The sequence below is a fragment of the Salminus brasiliensis genome, chromosome 2 (assembly GCF_030463535.1).
Source record: "Salminus brasiliensis chromosome 2, fSalBra1.hap2, whole genome shotgun sequence".
In the NCBI taxonomy this organism is placed as follows: Eukaryota; Metazoa; Chordata; class Actinopteri; order Characiformes; family Bryconidae; genus Salminus; species Salminus brasiliensis.
The window spans coordinates 11,670,328-11,689,833 of NC_132879.1; the positions used below are offsets into that span (position 1 = coordinate 11,670,328).

Below are 19,506 nucleotides of genomic sequence, written 5' to 3' on the forward strand. Positions count from 1 at the left end.
CCAAGCATGTAAGTTATGCAGTGCTTACGTGCAGACAGGGTAGGGAGGGGTTACATTAACATGAATTTTCTATGTCTTTTCAAATAAAGACCTAGAAAAAAATGAAGACCATAAAAATGAAGACCATAAAAAGCGAGTCAGTAACATTAACACTTAATTTTAAGGAAAAATAAAACTTAATTTTGATGCTTTATTTAATTTTTTTGAGGAAAAATAAAACATAATTTAATTACTTATTTAATTTATTTGAAGGAAAAATAAAACTTTATAATAACAATGTATTTCTTTTATTTTAAGAAACATAAAACCTAATTTTATTTGATTTATTACAAGGACAAAAATAACTGTATTAACACTTTATTTCCTTTATTTCAACCAAAACTAAAACCTTTTTAAACATTTTATTTCCTTTATGTTAACAGAAACTAAAACATTATTTAATACTTTAATTGTCCTAAATAAAAAGCAGTAAATAAGCATTTAATAAGTCAATTTACATCACAAATATAGTCTCTAATGACGGTACTTGCTTTTTACTTGCTAAAACAAAATCTCCATTATGTCATTATGTGTTCATATAATCTGCATTGTTTATTTTAAGGGTTAGACTGATATCTGCTTAGCTTCTATGTTGCTTATTGGACATTTCAGGTGCTATAGGTTCTACTCCATTTCAGAAAGCAGTAGTTTTTTTAATAATATGGTCTTAACAAAGTTTACTTTTGGCATCATTACAACTAACAATGTAGTTATTTACAATTTTCACACAAAAGACCTCCAATTATGTACTATATGAATAACTCTCAGTGCATAGTACATGATTCATTCAATCATTAAAATTCATCTAAAATAAATTGTATAATAATACCCTAATAAACCCTACTTTCTGCACAGTTGAGAAACCTTAAACCAAGCTTTATTCTTCAGACTAGCTCACCAAATCTATTACATTTCTTCAGAATGAGAAATTCTTGTGACTTTACTGTATTTATGTTCATCTGCATCTCTTTTACAGTGAAAATGAGAGTGCAGCATTTCTTGGGGGTTACAGTTACCTTTTTTAATATCCTGATTATGGAATGCTGTTAGACGTATTTCATTACTACCCAACCCTGCGTACAGATTTCTGTGTATGTGTGTGTGTTTTTGAGTGTGTTTGACCATTACTGATTGATATCTTTATCAGCTGAATGATAAAGAAGCATCATCACTGTGGTGTCACCAGTGAATCTGACGAAATCCCGCATGAAGAGATCACTGTCTTACTGACCTCCTGCTCTTTTTCTGTCTGTCTGTCTGTCTGTCTGTCTCTCTCTCTAGTTGACGACCAGATTCAGTTTGTGAATGAGTACTGAGCAGTAGGCTCCATTCACACACACTCTGTGTAGGTTGTTGATGGTGCAGATGCCTGGAGTCTTTTCCTAACACACATTCACACACACACACACACACACACACACTCACATACACCTACACAACGCTTGCTCTGCCTTGGACACACCTGTTGACCATTCGGTTGCATTGTTGCTACCCAGCCACATGTTGCTAATGTACTGACTGGCGGGGGTCATATGTGTTGGTGTTCATGAATGAGCTCATCTAGCTAACACACACACACACAAACACACACACACACAAACACAAACACACTGATCACTCACACTCTTAACTCCACGTCCTGCTTGCTGCTGCGGGTGCAGTGATGTCACCAGTAACCATGTGCTTGTGTGTCCTGTCCGTCCACTCTATGCGTATGTGTGTGTGCTCTCGCCGTTTCGCCTCCGTGCCGCTTGGTGGTGGTCAGAGAGGGAGTTTGACCGTGAAGTGACTGACAGCGATATTCCCATAGTCCAACTGCCGCCAAACACGTACCAAACGTACGGCCCTGAGGAAGAGGGAGGAGAGGAGGACCCCTACGGAAGTTACGGGACGTACCCCTCCTACTACCAGCCCAACTACCCCCAGCCTCGCCCAGTCGAACCGGATGACCCAGTCATAGCGGAAGAGACGGAGGAGCTGCGGTCACCAGGGATTCAGCGGCGGACTCGCAGCATAGCGAAGTGGAGACGGGGTCAGAAAGGAGACTCAGAAATGACCGCTCACTTCTGAAAACCTTCTGTTAACCCTCTTTAACCCTTAGAGGGATAATGTGGCAATCACGTTTACACAGTTTTTCTATCACTAAAGGTGGTCAGTTAACATAGACATGTTTGGTAGACAAGAGACTACGAGCTGAAGCTACAAGGCTAATGTAACATTGTAGAATCATCACTTGCTTATGAGGGTTAAGTAGGGAGTGCATTTACATGCACTCAACTTTCTGATTATTAAAGTGCACAGTTATCGAAAATCACTGCTGTCCAATGAAAAACATCTCCATTTTTGTCAGTTATTAGTTTTACCACCTACTGTGGTTTTCCATGCTTAAACAATCAACTCGAACTGCAGTAAACGCAACGGCAGCGGAAGGCTTCAGAACTGCGTCTGACAAAAACATTGCTGTACAGTGTCAGTTACACTTGTTATACCCTACAAATACGCAATGACCGTGCATTACGTGCCATTCACACTTTGAATCAGCTATTTTTTTATTCGTCTTTGATGCACATTTGCCGAAGCGCATTGGTTTCCATCAACTTTGATGTCCATATGCTGATGACGCTGATTTTTGGAGCCCCTATGGGGAGGCTAGTGTGAAGTTGATAGACCGCAATGTTTCATGGTAACGAAGTCACCATTTGTCTATTCCTATTCCCCAGACAGTTCCATATGTAATAGCATAAGGCAAAACTAAAACAAATTAAATGAAAATATCTATCTATACATACAATACTGATATTTTTCTGAACGTTTTTGAAGTTTTGCTGTTACTATGACAACTAGGTCTTGCAAGATTGCACAATTATTAATTTCACTTAGTAAAAAGTGCCAACATAGTGGCATATGCTGTATTCTGAGTTGGGAGGAATGAGCTGTGTGACGTTTATGTTGTATTTCCACAAGTTTGTCTCAAATCTCTTTTGTCTCCAGTCTCTCACAGAGAATTTATACTGCCTAAGGCTGTCAGGCCTTATCAGTTCCAAGGTAGACCAGCTAAACGCTAGCAGCAAATATGGTCGTATTATGGTTGCACAACAGTGAGCCTTTCAGAGATTTTTCACACAGTCTCGTTACCAGAAGTTATTCCTGTATTTTAATGCCGCCATAAGTAGCAGATAAACAAGATACTGATGTTTGCTTTGTGGCGTAAGTATTGAGCGTGCTTCTAATATTTGTTAGCTACATTAGCCTTGTATCTCCAGCGTGCTTCAGACACCAAACATGTCCTAGCTAGTCAACTACTTTAAAACAGTTAAAACTGTGCAAATGTGATTCTTCCTGTAAAATTCCGTAGTAGATTCAGGGCTCTGTGACCCTGTTCATTATTGCAGATATCAGCTGTAGAGTTTTACGAACAACACTCCTGGGTGTTGATGAATGAGTAGGATTAAGAGAAGTGTTTGGGGTCAAGTAGCACAGTGAGATGTATTGTGTGAAAGTATCTAAGTGCCTGATATACCGTGAACACAGGAGAGATTCTCTCTCTCTCTATCTCTCTCTCTCTCGATCTCTCTCTCTCTTTCGGTCATTGTAAATTAACTTGCATATCAGCCATCATGTACAGACCACTTTTTGATGTTTACGATAATATTTAATCGCTAAGATAAGATCTAAATTGTGCTTCAATCACATGAAACTGGCTTTTTTAAACCAACGGACACGTCCTTCGTCCTCCAGGCTGTTTAATTCATCCTCTTTTAATCCCCATGTAAAGTCTAGAGTTCAAATGCCTCTGTATTAAGTGCCTGTTTATAATATTAATCACATGTATGTTAAGTTGATTCTAGTGGATTTTGTAGATAAGTATGTTGATAAGAGTTTCTCTCAACTATGATGACAAAGAACAGAAATCTTGGCTGAAGTTTTGTTGTTTTTCTTTTTATTGAGAGCAAGCTTTCGTTTTCATCCTTCAAATTATTTATTTTGTTTCATTGGTCTCTACAGTGTGATGCGGTACAATATTAACATCTATCAAACAGAACTTCCTTAACCTGCTAGACGTTACAGTCATGATTTTCTTGCTGTTGTACATTCCAGTTCACATATGCTTATAAGTTTATGGAATAGAACGGTGCTAAATGTATTAATATATATATATGTTTAGATTGACTTTGTGGAATCTGTTGAACAGTAGATTCTTAATTGTGTTTGCCCATAAACTGTGGGTATCGTGTTATGGTGTCAGTGTGATTACCTGGCTTAGAGATTTGTTTTATTCCATTTTTAAACCATTTACAGGTGTTTATGGAGAGCATCATCATTACACTCTCAAGGATTCATTGTTTTTTGACTCAAACTTATTTTTAAAGCAATAAAAAATATAATAAAGTACCACCACAATAACCTTCTTTATTTCTCTTAATACCCATAATATCGTGATGTTGCCAATATATAATATACAGTGGGTTTGAGTGTGCATCATCTTGAAGTAAAACTCCTTTCCTATTGGCTCCTGGCATCATCTATTTGCATACTGGGCGTGTCACCACATCCTTTACTCCCGGTCAGTATGTAGTCCTTCCTCCCTGGCTACATTCTATTGGATGCACATTTATATTTCATGTAATTGTTGCCTGCTGGCCCTCGGTGTTGAAAGCTGTAAGAACAGATTATCGTTTTCTAAATATATATTTTTTGTGATTAAACAAAATAGGCCATTAAATGAAACAAAACTGATTTCACATCAGTATTCATTTCTGGACATCATAACTAAACTGCTCTATTATTTATAAAATTACAAAGATCAGATCAGTATTATATCAGCCATCACTCAGCATTAAGATACTCAGATCAGGGGCAAAAATAACTGGATCAGAACATCTCTACTGTTTGTGGTTTATAAATCCTCACAAACAAGTGGACCTGAGGGAAAACTAAAGGATATGGGCCCTTTAGGGACATGTATCAAGAGATACATTCTTTCTCTCTCTCTCTCACTCTCTCTCTCAGCAGTAATTCTCCTTGTCTCAGGCATGTAGGGTCATGATGATAACACAGTTTGTAAAGTATTTAGGTCAAATAAAGGCGTGGAGAAGGGATAGGGGAAGAGGAGGACAGAGACAGATCTAAATAGCACTGTGAGGCAGATGTTTTCTCTGCTACCTCTTAGAAACAACAACCCTGTTATTTACACACATGCACTTCTCAGAACTGATTCTTGATTATATGTAAAGTAACACACACACACACACACACACACACACTTCTATTTCTCATTCTACATCCCTTTTTTTCTCTACACTCAGGCTTCCTTACACCCTGCATGGACCACCAGCAAATACCAGCTGGCCAATGTTGTGTTTTGAGTGCAAGTCTCTAACAACGGAAGCTCCTATACTGATCTCCAGCATGGAATTCATGCTGGTGTATGCTGGCTTTTCAGCAAGGCACCTTTGTCATCAAAGGTGTTAATAGGTTCAGGGGTTCACACAGACCACAGGATCTATCTTCAGGACAGCTTGTCACTGAGCACCCCCTATGAGTGATAAGCACACTGTGCTCTCTGGATTGGGCTTGTTTTCTGTTGAATTGCACAAGGTTTTGCTGCTCATTAGAAGCAAACAGATGTTCGTTTTTACACTTTACCTTCAGCAGGCTGCTACTTTTACTCACCAGTCTACAGCTGAGTCATACTGGGAACACTGAAAGCCAATACAGCCTATGGTGTAAAAAGAACATCAGTGACTAAGATCTCACTTTAAGGCTATTGCACAACAGAACTCCAGAATCTAGACTCCATTTGTTACCCATCCATGAACATACACACACACATACACACACTTGTGAACAAGGGCAGTGAGCACACACACACCTGGAGTGGTGGGTAGCCACTCAGTGTCTGGGGAGCTATTAGGGGCTGAAAGGCACTGTTCCTTTACTCACCCGCCCCAATTCCTGCTGTCCCAGGGGATTGAACTGGTAACCTTCTGGGATCAAGAGGACAACAGTGGCAACTTAGCACAACCGGGTATCTAGTGGACACTCCACCCAGACAACTCTTGTACTTCCTGCCGGTCCAGAGGATCAAACCAGCAACCTTCTTGGCCCCAGATCACTTTTCTTGGCTTTAGTCCACAGCAGCCCCCTCACAGGGTCAGCCAAGCTACAGCTACCTTGGAGCAGATTAAGGTTTAAGGATTAAGGTTAAGCTTTGCAGACCCTAGGGTCCACCAGTGGCATCAGTAGCCTGGATCTCGAACCCACAACCTTGTGATCAACTCTTCTGCTTCCAGCCCCAAGCCTATTTCTCTAGCCTTTAGGCCACGGCTCCCCCCAAGGAAGGGTCAGACATTCAGACTGGAGCAGAGAGGTTTAAGAGCCTTGCTTAAAAGCTCAACAGTTGCAGCTTAGCAGACCAAGTTATCAAACCTTCACCTTTACATTCAGCAGAATATTGATGACACTAGGAAGAGCTTCACTTGCTCTAGAAATGACACTATATGGTCAAAAGTTTGTAGACAGCTGTACATACAGCGATTCTTCTGATTTAAGTTTCAATCTGAAGAACCTCCAGAAGTTCCTCAAGGATCCTTAAGGATACTTTTAACAGTGTAGTACTGGCCTCTACACATCTGAGTAGATACTGTGAGGATTTGACTTTATTCAAATACAAGAACATTAGTGACATCACATGCTAATGATGGATAATTAGTTCTGCCACTCCAGCACATCCCAGAGCTTCACCACTCCAGAGAACACCGTTGTACTGCTCTACAGCCCAAAGCAGGGGGCATTGCAATTTAGGCTAAAAAACACACAAATACACAAATGCTAGGACTTACAATGTAGATTAAAACATACATCCCAGATTTAATCAGCATATTCCAGACTCATTTCCAATGCAAATGTGAAAATCCTACTTAAACAGTGTTGCATTTCACATATGGGTGCGCATAATTTAAGACATAATACAAATTCAAATGCAAAATGTGTATTTGCGTTTGCATTTCTGTACATCAAAGCCGACACATTTCATATGGGAAAACTAAAAAAGTAAGTCTTTTTGACATTTCATTTTCTTTATCTTACTGGAGGGTCTCTGACATATTAAAAATGGAATAACAGTCACCCAATCCCCCATTTTTGCAATTGCATTTCCTCTTGGTCGTGCTTCATCTAAGCCAAGGTGAAAATGCATTTGTTGATTAACTCTGGGAGTCAACACCATTCAAGGTGGAACAGAAATTAGAAGGAACCTTCAGCCTTGTGAAAAGAGGAATGAGGAAACAAGACAGACAATGAAAACTGTACTTGAAATGTGGTTAAATGGTTAACAGCTCATTTTCAAATAATTATGACTACAGTAATGATTTCCACAGTACATCATTCAAAGCTTCCCCTCAAGTTTTCTAGCTTGCTTAAGAACGAATCTGACTGGTCAAATTGAGTCACATGTCTAAAAAATCCAAACTGAATCCGATTCAGGTTGGTCCAACCGTGAATGGCCTCAGTGTTACCAGTCCAGAGTGGGTTTAACCAAAGCAACTCAGAACGGCAGCTGTAGGAAACTTTATCCATAGTCAGATTTATCCCGAAGTGTTTTGGAGAGGAAAAATGTGGGAGTAAAAGATTTGAGCTGATTGAGCAACCCATGGCATTTGAAATCTGACCTCTGTGTGACCTCTTGCTGTTCAGTTTGTAGAAAATCTGTCCTGCTTGAATCTGAAATTAAAATCTGAATTGCTTGTTGCCTGTAGAAGAAAGCCTATGATGAGTGACTCTCGTTTGTGGAAAGATTTAAATGCCAGCAATACAATACTGATATCTAGTGGTTAAAGGCTGTAAGTACAAGCGGTACATACAAGTGTTGGCATGGGACTAAGATTCAGAGGTAGCTTCGCTCTCAGTCTTTCCACTGCTCTTATTCCTTACTAATCTGAAGAGACTGCAGGGCTGGAAAATGGACTACACCTGAGCCTCTTTCTGGTAGTCCACCGGTCTGATTTAGGACTGTCTACAGTCATATGCAAAAGTTGTGTTACTAGCCAAAATACATCTGCTGTTAAGAGTAAAAATAAGATCACATTCTCTGCAGGGACACACTTTACACATTGCAATGCACACTTACTGTTTATTTGTGTGACGGGACAAACTGGAAAAATAATTATAAAAAAAAATGATATATGGTTCAATACATCTTATGAACTTCAAATAGAAATTGCCTTTACATGCGTGTCTTATGGAAGATGTGTATAGAGCAACATAAAACCGGCATACAACGGTTTTGGCTCACAACAAGGCTTACAACACTACTACATTTAAGAAAAAATAGTGACCACAAGGGTTTGGAATAAATAATCAACAATAACACAAACTAATCCTAACCCTTGCTGCACCAGACCTCTCACCAGAACTGTGCAACCCCACATAACCCAAGTCATATTTGTCCTGTAATAGTCCTCGACACTCCTTTACTGGTGTTTTATGGGAAATCTAACCAAAATATGCCCCACTTTTTATGCCCCAGGTTAGCACTTTCAGCGATACTACAGAGGTGGGCCAACGTAGGGTTAGAAGTCTTGCCCAATGACTCTTATTGGTGTAGCGCAGCATAGTCGCCCAGACCAGGAATCAAACCCCAGTCTCCAACATGGTGTGGTAGCTCAGTGGCAGGTAGTGGTGTTCTCTGTTGCGCCACACCAACCACCATACTAGTTGATAAAAACACACTCAGTAGTATTTTGTATATCCAAACATCATGGAAACATGTCCACAGACAGAAGTTGGACAGTATTCTGTCCACAACTGCTTTAATTAGACATTCCAGTTGAAGTTTCCTTTTTGAAACTCGTGAAATCTGACATCCCAGTTCAGAATTCTCCCATTAGGGCGACACACTTAGTGTAATTACAACATATAGATATAAATTACATTAAATCCAATAATCATTTGGTGTTTAGACCAGAGAGTTGAATGTTTTGCGTAAGTATGAACACTATGATATTCCACAAATCACTGCCAACACTGATGAGGTCAATTTGAATCATTTTCAAGTATTCATAACTCTAATCACATCAAGCGAAAAACCCTCGAGAACTTAGTTTCAGATGATAGGGGTTCTCACACTGTTGGTGACCAGGGACGCAGTCCTTAGTGTAAAAAAAATCCCCACAGATTTATTTTATGAATACAGTGAAACGGCCCACATTTCAGGTAAATGCAATATATGGACAAAAGTATTGGGACACCTGTTTATTTTTATTTCTTCCCAAATCAAGGATACAAAAAGAGTCCTTTTGTTGCAGTAACTGTCTCTACTCTCCAGGGATAGGCTTTCTACTAGATTTTGGAGCACTGCTGTGAGAATCTATATGCATTCAGTAGCAAGAGAGTTAATGAGGTCAGGATGTTGAATAATCACCATCCCACCTCATCCCCAAACTCTAACCTCAACTTTATACCCCTCTAGCGCACACCTGGCATTAGACATGTGGCCAATATGTTCATAATTATCTGCTCCAGAGAGTTATATTCTACGGAAGTGCTTCTCTACAGGGACTAGACAAGCTGTGAGTGTGTGCATTTGCACATCGGTGTCAGCAATGGATGTAACAAAGTAGCCTAACGCATTCATTAGAAGAGCTGGTCACAAACATTTGCACATATAGTGTATGTTCATCAATAAACCATCATATTTATCTGATATGAGCAGAAGCTCTTGTCCAGTGATGTGTGGCCTTTGGCTTCCAGCAATCTGCTGAGCCTCTAACAGTGTCCAGACTCACTATTCATTATTTATGAAGATCAAATGTCTTATTCTTGCGCTTGAAATTTTCATTTTGCCTTGCTGGTGTTGCTGGGTGCTTTGTCACCAATTGTAGCGTGGCTAGCTTAATGGCCTCATTTGCTATGTCTAAAATATGCCACTGTGCGGAAACTGTATGTCTAAACAGAAAGCTGTATACAAGCCTGAATCACACAGTTAGACTGAATATGGGGTTCGCAAACATTTGTTTAATGGTTGCTGTGATATTGGATTAGCAGGGGTCCTTAAACCTTTGGCACATGTCAGAGCTTCTACCGGCTCAGATGAACTGATGTAAACTCACAAACCCCAGAGTATCATCAGACCCCTCATTGAGGATCATCATCCTATAGACAGCCTATGCAGTGTAATGTTTTTGTAATAGGGTCTTCTCTTTTTTGATCCTTTTGGTGTAAAATAAAGCTTTGAAGCTCCACACTGAGAGGTGTGAACAACGCTAAAGCAGGCCAGATGCTGAACCAACACAACAGGAATGAGACTAAACCCATGAAAGCGCTAACTCACTAAATTGTGACTGAACAGAACCCGAGAACTGAGTAAATGTAAAGTAGTTCCTACCATGCCTACCCACAACCATGGCTTCAGAATTCAAATCTGTCTATGTAAGTCCATGAGAGGGTGTGTGTGTTTTATGGTTCACAGAACTTGAAAGGATGTGTACACTCTTCACAGCAGAATCGTCTATTAAAAGCCTTTTAAATGTCATTATCTTTAGTTCAGGTCAGAGACATTTCTTAATATTACGCAGCAGGAGCCCATAAATGATAATGATATAATCAATGTCTCTCGCCATGGAAACCAAGACTGACTGTCTCCCCCTAAGACATTTTCCAGGTCAACGAAGAAAAACTGAACCAGGCAAGACTGGAAGTATTGCACTACTTTGCTTCACTGGTTTTGGGGTAATGGTCATTTACACCGGTCTCTGTGAGCTTGTTCAACACAACACACCTTTATTTAGACCACCTTTATTGTTGTATTAAACTGTAGTCAAAGTTCCTCAAGTAAAAAACAGAAAACATCTCTTTAACCAGAACATGACCCAGAATGCTCCTCCACTAACTTTTATATCAGATGTTTAAGTGTTTAGAGATCCAACTTTTACTACTATTACAGCTTCCAGCTTTCAGGAGATTCGCTTTCAGCAGAAATCTGTTGAAAAAGTTCAGTGAAGTCCAGTCTTAAAAGATTTTCTGATTTTCACCATCCAATCTAATCCAAATCCTACCAAACACATTCAATGATGTTAAGGTCTGGGCTCTGGGGTGATCAGTCCATTAGTGGTGCTGGGTGGTTACTATGGTATTCCAGGTGTTCGTTATGGAGTTATAGTGGTTGTAGGGTGTAGCTAGGTGTTCTAGGGAGTTGCTAGAGTGTTACTGGTATAGTGTTATTAGATAGTTGCTATGGTGTTGTTAGGTGGTTAATATGGTATCTCAGATGGCCGTTATGGAGTTGCTTAGTGGTTGCTAGGATGTTGGCAATTAGTTGTTGTGGTATCCCCTGTGTGTTTTGCCCCCAATTAATTCCTATGGGAAAATGTCTAAAAAGAAATTTGCCACTATGTGGAAACTGTATGTCTGATCAGAAAGATGTGTAAAATATGGAGTTTAGGGGTTGCTAGGGTGTTAGAAGTTAGGAGCATTTTCTGCTTTTCACCATTCAAATCCTTTCAAACACATTTAATGATATTAAGCATTATCTTCTATCTAACCTAAAATATCTCTTGAAAAATCAAGTACATAAAAACTAATGAATGCATTCAGCTCCTTTAAGTTGCACCTGTTGCTGACACAGATGTGCAAATGCGCGAACACAGCTTGTCGAGTTCCTGTAATGAACTATGCCTAATGCCAGGCGTGGGCTAGCAAAGGGCATAGAGTGGAACTGTGTTCTCTTGAATGATGGTGCGCCATCCAATAATTTTGGCATCCCAGTTGGGGATGAGGTGAGGATCATCCAACATCCAGACTCATTAATGTTCTTGTCACTGAATGCAATCAAATCCTCACAACAGTGCTCCAATATCTAGCAGAAAACCTTCCCTAGACAGTAGAGACAGTTACTCCAAGAAATGCAGGATAAACACTTATTAATTTTAATGCCCTTGATTTCAGAAGAAACCATGAATGCTTTTTTCCATACAGTGTATGATCATTTAGATTAGCACTATGCTAATCAGTGAGGTATAATATCTGTTGCTCCAGTGTAAAACTAAAGAAGCAAACCTCAGACGCCAAACATGTTTTGGCTGTTTGACAAGATCTGAAGTGAGAGGGGAAAACTATCACTTTAAGTGTCAGTTAGCTCTCCATGGGCAGAAATCAGGCCTATTTCTCTGTAGCCTTGAATTCGGCTCCTCCGCGTCTCCACAGTGGCGCCTGTAATTGGGATCCCATCCGGCCAAACATCAGTTCAAATTTGAAAGACACAGCAAGGGGGCAAGACAACAGACAATCTATCAGCCAAATCTGCATGTAAATGCGAGTGCACTCCACGGCAGATCCATGAATAAATTCATGTTAGTAACCAAACATCTGCCAATACACGCTCACACACACCCCGGTACATACCCAATTAAAGAGAAGGGCAGCTCCCACCGGCTCCAGAAGGCCTTGCTTTGGTTCTCAGCTCCTGCATCTGACCATAAAATATATCTCAAATCAGGAAAGACCTCCTGCAATAAACAGCCTGTCCAAAGAGAGCCTAAAAAACAACATAAAAGAAATGGTTCGGCAGGAAAATTAGCACACTGTTCTAGACGTTGGCCCTCGAGTCTTCCACCCCTGACTTTAGGTTTGCTGAGACTGGGCAGGCTGGGTTTGATCAAAGCAAACTCTGATGTTGGTATGGTTTATTAAAACAAGTGAATAAGGACAGTCTCCAGTGTGATTCAACTGAAATATGAATGTAAGATTGATGAAAGGTCCCTAAACAGACCAAACAAAGGAGAGCAGTGTGTCTTCTCTGGAGACCTTGGTACTTTGGTAACTGCAACCAATTAGCATCAGATGCTGTTTTGACATGCTGACATGTTTGATAATCTCTGTAAAGTATGTAACACACCTTAAAATCATGGCACCAAACAGCATTTGTGATTTACAGCTCTATAATCATTTACACGTTCATTTGTAGCACTGTGGCATTTGCCATTTCAATCACAGGTAGACAAAATACAGTTAGGAGTCCTTCTCAAGCTTTGCTTATTCTAGTACCTTGGTATGTTTGTCTGGCCATGGTACCTGCCATGAGAAGGGCAGTGTTGGTACCCACCGTGCTTCATCAACTACTATATAAAACCCTGTGCGACAGTGTGCCTCAGAAAGTTCTGTATGCAAAATCACTGTAAATCACACAATCCATTTTATCCATATGTCTTTTGTTTACATATTTTCGCTTAATGGTAAATATAGCTGAAAATAAATTTAGCTGGACATCATGACCTGAATCTCGCTCCAAGAAACTTTTGTAAAAGTTGGCAGCTCTGGTTACATTTTATTAATTAACATTTAACACCTTTTAGGCAGCCAATCTCAATCCGTTCTGTTGGTTGAGCGTCTGTACTGCTTTTCTATTGTTCACTCTATTGCTACCATTCTGTTTTAAACCAAACGGATCCCGTTCTGAGCAGAAAGCAGCCTAAATGAACCAGAACTAAGCTGCACTAAAGCATCATTTTCTGCTTTAGGTAGGACGAAGAGAATTGAACTAACTAACTAACTAAATGCATGGATGGAGGGATGGCTAGATACTTACTTTATTGATCTCAAGGGGAATTTCGCAGCCAGTAGCAATTGCACAATACAGCACAGTAATACAAAACAATATTGTAATTATTGTACATATGCAAATCAAGCAGAGATGAAAGGCAGTTCTGTTTATAAAGAATAAGGAATGATGAGGACAGATGACAACACTGAATAAATATGTGCATATAGTTTTTAAAGTGTCAATAGTGTCCAGGAGTGCAGATGTACAGGATGTACAGTAAAGTGTAAATAGTGCAGATAAATAAACCTATGATTAAACATAAGAGACTCAGTCCTCATCCTTCCCCCTCCCTCTTCCAGCCCCACTGGTAAGAGGTGAAGAGCCTGATGTCTCTCGGAACAAAGGATCTCCTTAGTCTGTCTGTAGAGCAGCTCTGTGACAGCAACCTGCCACTGAACTTGCTCCTTTGGTCCATAATGATGGTGTGTTGTGGGTGACCATCATCGTCCATGATGGAGAACTACAGATATAGGGTGTTTTCACACTTGTCCTGAATACTCAAGTCTGCACGCAGGACCCATTCTGGACTTGTCAAGCTCTCATGTATTGTTAAAAGTAGAAGATTCTTGAGGTATTTTTGAGGGTTCTTCAATTTGAAACTGTGGATGCTTTGTGGATGAACTGTATGTGCTTTGAGCAACCTTTAAGGACATTTTTCTTCAAACAACCTTTTCTTGAAGGTTCTTCAGAGCACCTTAAGAGATTTGAAATTGAAGAATCCCTAAAAGTTCCTCAGGTTCCTTAACAGTGTAGAAGAAAAGCCGTACTTTTAACAGTGTAGGAGAAGGTTTTTAGACATGCAGGCGATAAGTCGAAGGAGTCCCGTGAAAAAATGAAGCAATCGCGTTACCTCACTGGTGGCACCGCGAGCAGACAGCTTCCACAAGCACAGAAGACTGCACCAGAGTCTGCCTGAAGCAAACCCCAGGCCACCGATTTCAGGAGGACCAGAGAATGGTGATCTGGACTGCTTCCAGGCTCGAAAGCAGCTTTCACACTTTACCAAACTCTCAAAGCAAGTGCTCCCGGGTCTGCAAAAAAAACGCTAGTGTGAAAACACCCATTAACACAGCCTTAGAGTCTTGGACTAAGACCACATCCAAAGACTCTGGCAGTCTTTTAGGCAGTCAACGTGTGCCTCATTAGTGTTCGGCAGATCAGTGTTTGCCAGCTTCAATCTTATAGTCCTCCTGCACTGCAGTTTTGCGTTTGCCCTGCTGTAACACACTTGGTTCATCTCATCACTAAACTGCAGCCTTGTAGTCTACCAGCATGGTGTTTCCCCTGATTAGCTAATGATGAAGTCTATCTGGAGCTGAATAAGGAGTGTTTGTATTAGAGGGACAAAAACATGAAACTGTCCATTGCAGGTGGTCTACGAGACTGGAGCCAGACTTAACCTAAGAAGCTCTTTCATTCCAAAACAACCTCCGGATAAATTTGACTACTGATAAAGTTTCCTACAGCTGTCGCTTTGGATTTTTTGGCTCTGATCTTTAGAAGGTAGTAAGGAGAGCACACCCCCCACCCACCACTACAAACCTGTTCAGCCAGCCAACTGCACAACAGAGAGATGCTACCAACACTCCCATCTCCCCCCGCTCAGCCCATTTGGGGCTAGACACCAACCTAAATCTCATGCCAAGAAAACAGTACAAATTGGCAGCCCTGGTTGCATTTTAGTCATTAACATTTACACCCTAGCTTTTGAGGGGTTCATTTCAATCTGTTCTGTTGGTTCAGCAGCTGCATTGCTTTGCTATGTGGTTGGTGTGGCACAACAGATAACACCACTACCTGCCACTGAGTTACAACACCATGTAGGAGACCAGGGTTCGATTCCTGACTATGCTGCGGTACATCAATAAGAGTCCTTGGGCCAGACTCCTAACACTACATTGGCCCACCTCTGTGATATAAGTAACCTTGTAGGTTGCTCTGGATAAGAGCGTCTGCTAAAATGCCATAAATGTAAATGTATTGCTCATGCATACATCATTTCATAGTGTTACCATCTTATGTTAGACCAAACAGATCACAAAAATAGTAGAAGAGTGCCCAACTGAAGAAAGTTGTACAAAGATATACAAAGTTCTGCTGAACTTCAAAGGGGTCCAACTGAAATTTGCTTTAGGATCACTGCTTAATTATACTGGAGTGAGCATTGCTCTGAAGTCCCAACCTAGACAGCTGACAAGTCTGGGTCTCAATGGCAATGGCAAGTGTACTGTGTGCCCAAACCGGCCCAGCTGTGGCCGCCACATTTAAGGATTTCCATGGCCTTTGTACTCTGGGCTACATGTGGCTCACATGTGTGAGCTGGATGGAAGGAGCAACTGTAGGCCATGAGTAGTCACAGTATCTCAGAATTGGGCTTGGGTCACTCTCTAAACACCTCTGAAGACCATACTGTCCAGTGCATGTGGTCCAAAGCAGGTGGTTCCCAACCCTGCCCGGCACATGTATAGTGTTTACTCTTCACCCAACACACCTGATCCAGCTAGTCAGATAAAACCAAGCCCTTCCTGAGTTGGATGATGTGATGTGTTAAGCAGAAAACCACCAAAAAGTGCAGGGTAGGGGCTCCTCAAGCCCAGGGTTGGGACTCACTAGTCCAAATGACTGGAGCTGGACAATAGGAGGGTTCAATTTGGTATTCCAAGATACTGGGATTGCTTTCATCTGGCCCACACACCACAGTCGAATGCTGGAGATGCCTTGTCCAAATCCAGGTACTGGAACACAGCCTCATTTGGGCTGGGCTAGGTCAAAACTGAAATTCTGCACAAACACCATGTGCAAATGTCATGATAAAAAAAAGCTGACAGGCAGGTCTCCAGACCACTTCTTCTGTAGGCCTGGAGCTGTGGTGAGTTAACAGATTTAACAGCAGGTGGCGCTGTTTGCTCATTATTCCCTGCGCTCTTTTTGAAGCCAGTGAAACCAAAACATATACATTGCCAAAAGCATCGTATTGTTGTTTTATTACCCCCACCCCCCCCCCCCCTTCCCCTCCCCTCCTCCCCCCCTTTGACATTTACAATGAGACGTCATGGAAAATATGACAACTAATTAATATGCATACTTACTGTTAGCTGGGAAATGCCAGCCAAATGGCAGCCAAAACAAAACATTTTTTTTTTGTCTCTATCATGCTGGCAATACTGGAAATTCATACCAGCTCTCCCGTTTATGCAACTTACAGTCAGTAATGGGAGTGTTAGGCACAGGCTCGAGGCACAGGCTCGAGGCTCCTGCTGGAGTGACTGGCTGGAATGAATGGCAGAAGGACAGTATTAATGAAAAGTACGTACATGCTGTCTTATTTTAGTGGGGTTAAAACCCGGTGTTTATAAAACAGGCTCATGCCAGCGTGCAATGCCGTCACTTTTATGGGCATAAAGTTGATTTTTATGCGGGTATTATCGCTGTCTACTCCCCTTTCCGTGCTGCTGCGCGCGCTGCCGGAGCAGATGCATGGGCTCGTCCTGCTCCTTAATGCATTGAATGAAAATATTTTTGGTGTCGTATGAAAATATATGCTGACGTACCAGATCATGTGGGGTTTTTCGTCGCACAGCCACTTGCTTTTTTATTTTTTTCTCCCCACTACGCTCGTCTTTAGGATCCGCCAGAAATCTTTAGGATTACAAATTGTGTTTTATGGGGCGCCGCTGCTGCTTCTGCTGCCTCCTTCTTAAACAACGGCGAATTTGGAGGCGGAAAAGATTTCTTAGTGCTGTTGTTGGTGTTTAATCTTAATCTCAGGCTTCCCAGAAGAGCGGCAGACTCCCGTTTAGAAGCAGGTAAGCATCTATTTCATTTGTGTTGATGTTTTTCTTCGTCATTTTATCCGCGTACGGCTCGAAGTTCAGCGCCCGGTTTCACTTCAACGCCGTCAACAACACTGCCAGCAGCGGCAGCGGCAGCGGCAGCGGGAGCAGGAGGAGCAGCAGCAGCAGCAGCAGCAGTAGTAGTAGTAGTCCGTGTGTGCGGCTTTTTCGTGATTTTTACTCACTTTCCCAGCTTATAAACGACTTTTTCGTCGTTGCCAGACGTGGATGAGGGTCGTCCCGTCTTACACGCTCACAATAACCCCCAAAACAGCTGCGAAAATTAACTTTATACCCTAAAGTAGCCCCGGTACGCTGTGGGTGCGGAGGTGTGTGTTTAGAGGGGCACGGGCTGGTTAGCAGGCTGGCTAACGTAGCGTTAGCTCTCAAGTACAGTTGTCATGGTATTCTGCTAGCTCTGCTAGCCGTCTTCTCCGCGCCTGCCCGCCCGCCTGCCCGCCTGCCAGCTTTTTTGGGGGGCTGCATGGCGTCGACCTGACTGTGTTTACCTGGCAACATTTCCCAGAGGAGTTTTATGTTGTTGTCATGTGGCGCTGTTTAAGTTAAGGCCTTCAAAGAAGTGCTTAAATGCAAGTCTTGGGGCACTAGCTGACCGCTAATGGCAGTAGCAGTGTACTGGAAGTGTCCTTAAACTTGACATGAGGGGACAGTTAGTTAGTTAGTTGGTTAATTAGTTAGTTAGTTAGTTGGTTAATTAGTTAGCCAGCTACTGTAGCAGGAGTTTAAGTTTTATTTTGGGGGACAAAAGTATCCACCCATCATGTCAAGTTAAGGACAGCCTTTTTGCAGTTAGTAGCTTTCAGCATTTACAACCCAAGCACATTGCACTTGACCCTCTGACCTCTTCCACTGGCCTTCAGACACTAAACAAAACCCTCACCACTCCACACCGGTTGTTATTTTGCGTGGAAGTCCAAGAGGCATGGCATCAAAATGGTCCAGCGTGGTTTCGCCTGTATTCGTGAGCAGGAAGGTTGGGATTCTTTCACCGGTTAATGAATTCAGTTGCTTCTACTGCATTCAAGTGTCCTTCACTTCTCCACTTAACCAGAATGTCACATGCTGAGTGTTCATTTCCTTTCTAAGTAGGGAGTAATGCTTCACGTTTCAGAGGAAGGTGGTCGCTCCCATCTCTGTACTGCTGAGCACAATGCACAGTGATCTACAGCTCCACTTACTTACACTGCTGGTAAATGAGAGCTGAACGCCAGCCCTCATATCCCTGTGCTTTCCTGACTGAGTGAATGGCCATAATGATTGAGTGAGTGACACTTGAGCATTTGTGTTTTTCTTGGAGTACGAATCTGAGACGGATCAAAAATGCAGCCATTTTCTGCGGTCAGTTGTCCGACGCAGGCTGTGAGGAACTGGACGGTGATACGGTTTTATGCTGTCTTGGCTCTGTAGGACAAATCCAGTGATGTTGACGTTGAAGTGCAGGACGTTAGTTTGTACAGGGCTCATATCCTGAGCTTATGTAGCTTCCAAAAGCAGTTGTCATTAATTTTACATCACCATTATCCAACCTCTCTATGTTCCTTAAAATTACATAGGCTGTTGTTGTCGCTGTGACTGGTCTATGTATGTGAGCGCTGTTCTGGGTTAGACACTCCTTATAACTGAAGGTTGCATGAATGAGCAGAGCTGAACTGCTGTTGGAAGGCTTTGATTTTTGGGACACAGTACAGTAAAAACAGCGTAGTTGCCATGTGGAAACCAGGGAGCGGATGGTAAGTTTTGAAGCGTTTGTATTTTATACACTATATTGTCAAAAAGTATTCACTCACCCATCCAAGTCATTGAATTCAGGAGTTTCGTTTAGTTCTGTGGCCACAGGTGTATAAAATCAAGTAGCTAGGCATGCAGACTGCTTCTACAAACAGTTGTAAAAGAATGGGTGATAGGATGCCACCTGTTCAACAAGTCCATTTCCTCGCTACTAAATATTCCACGGTCAGCTGTTAGTGGTCAGTAACGTAAATGTGAAATAATAAAGCGGGGTCAGCGGATGCTGAG

General features: G+C 41.6%; 2 protein-coding genes and 1 long non-coding RNA gene across 11 annotated transcripts in view; 2 read left to right on the top strand and 1 right to left on the bottom strand.

Annotated features, from left to right (window-relative positions):
- LOC140544167 (collagen alpha-1(XIV) chain-like) overlaps positions 1–4,429 on the top strand; it is a 103,393-nt gene extending 98,964 nt beyond the window's left edge. For 4 of the 7 annotated variants that reach the window (XM_072667575.1, XM_072667591.1, XM_072667616.1 and 1 more), the window contains one exon: positions 1,805–4,429. In XM_072667575.1, coding sequence (XP_072523676.1) covers positions 1,805–2,109 — 305 coding nt within the window. In that variant the 3' untranslated portion in view covers positions 2,110–4,429. Of the gene's footprint in view, positions 1–1,320 lie in introns of all 7 variants that reach the window. The other 3 variants (XM_072667608.1, XM_072667599.1, XM_072667583.1) reach the window with 2 other exon arrangements.
- The window catches only part of LOC140544233 (uncharacterized), a 69,755-nt gene extending 52,198 nt beyond the window's left edge, over positions 1–17,557 (bottom strand). For both annotated transcript variants that reach the window (XR_011978230.1, XR_011978229.1), the window contains exons 1-3: positions 17,188–17,557; positions 14,487–14,667; positions 12,439–12,505 (exon numbers count right to left, since the gene is read on the bottom strand). This is a non-coding gene — a long non-coding RNA (uncharacterized lncRNA). The remainder of the gene's footprint in view (positions 1–12,438; positions 12,506–14,486; positions 14,668–17,187) is intronic.
- The window catches only part of LOC140544210 (zinc fingers and homeoboxes protein 2-like), a 50,185-nt gene continuing 47,514 nt past the window's right edge, over positions 16,836–19,506 (top strand). The window contains exon 1 of one of the 2 annotated variants that reach the window (XM_072667650.1): positions 16,836–16,942. The gene's annotated coding sequence lies outside the window, so the exon portion shown is untranslated. Of the gene's footprint in view, positions 16,943–17,202; positions 17,443–19,506 lie in introns of those variants that run through there. The other variant, XM_072667641.1, reaches the window with a different exon arrangement.